Here is a 1,147-nt window from a genome sequence, read left to right on the forward strand (position 1 = left end):
CGTGAATAGTGCGTTTCTATACATGAATTCGGATATCATTTCCCCCAAGGAAAGAATATCAGATACGAATCAGCTATTGGTCAATGACAATTCTGCTCAATAGTTTACAACATTTTGTTTTCAATCATTTCCAATTCTCAGGCCATAGGAGGTAACATCATGACGTCATCGCCAATTAGTGATCTCAATCCCCTCCTGATGGCTGCGGGGGCGGTCCTCACAGTGAGAAGCGCCGGTACGTTATTTCTTATTTTGATTTATCGCTGAGTGTTTTATTGCTGAAATAAACCTAATTGTTTTCCATCGTAAAATAGAAAAAAATTTCTGTGTTAGTGTTCACTTTATCGAATTCCTAATTTTTTTTTTCCATCATAACATATCGACTGCTTTCCCAATATCCGTCTTTTTATAATAGTATCTCAAGGAAAGATATTTGTGCGTAGCAAGTATATGGTTAGGAATATTATCCACCTCTTTGTAATCGTATGCCCAAGGAAGGCATTTCTGTGCAAAAATACACGTAGAAATATATTTGCAGAAGGCGGGATGCGAGAAATCGTGATGGATGAGCACTTTTTCACGGGATACAGAAGGAACGTGGTTCGACCCGAAGAAATCCTCGAGGCCGTTCATATTCCTTTCACTCACGAGGTAAGAGGTTTTATACCAAAACGCAGTGGCGTATTATAAAGTGTTCGTGCCTTGTTTTTTTTTTCCCCTTCAAGAACCATTATCAACAAGACCCCCCCCCTCTCTTCTGTCCTTCTTCAGAACGAGTACTTCGTGGGCTACAAGCAGGCCCGGCGGCGCGACGACGACATTGCCATCGTGAACGCGGGGATGCGGGTCGCCTTCCGGAAGGACTCGCTCGCCGTCGAGCAGCTCCGCCTGGCCTTCGGCGGGATGGCGCCCACCACGGTCATGGCGCTCGCGACCATGGAGGTAAGTCCGCTTGGAGCAGAGGGGGGCGTTACATGTATACATAAAAGGAATGGAAATGAAAATGTTTAAAAGAGATTATTAAGCCTATGAAGGTAAAATCTCATGGCCTCTATGGGTCTGACAATTCTTGCCATGAAGGAGAATACTAGAACTAAGTTGGTGAAGGAAAGAGTATGAATAAAGTTGGTCTTTTGTACATGCTGAT

General features: G+C 43.7%; 1 protein-coding gene across 1 annotated transcript in view; it reads left to right on the forward strand.

Annotated features, from left to right (window-relative positions):
• Positions 1-1,147, forward strand: part of LOC119590835 (xanthine dehydrogenase/oxidase-like) — a gene marked incomplete in the record, with an annotated part of 39,062 nt that overhangs the window by 26,077 nt on the left and 11,838 nt on the right. Inside the window, 3 exon segments of the mRNA XM_037939593.1 lie at positions 142-235; positions 539-651; positions 772-942. Of these exon segments, the coding sequence (XP_037795521.1) occupies positions 142-235; positions 539-651; positions 772-942 (378 nt within the window).

Source organism: Penaeus monodon, chromosome 27, assembly GCF_015228065.2.
Source record: "Penaeus monodon isolate SGIC_2016 chromosome 27, NSTDA_Pmon_1, whole genome shotgun sequence".
Taxonomy (NCBI): Eukaryota; Metazoa; Arthropoda; class Malacostraca; order Decapoda; family Penaeidae; genus Penaeus; species Penaeus monodon.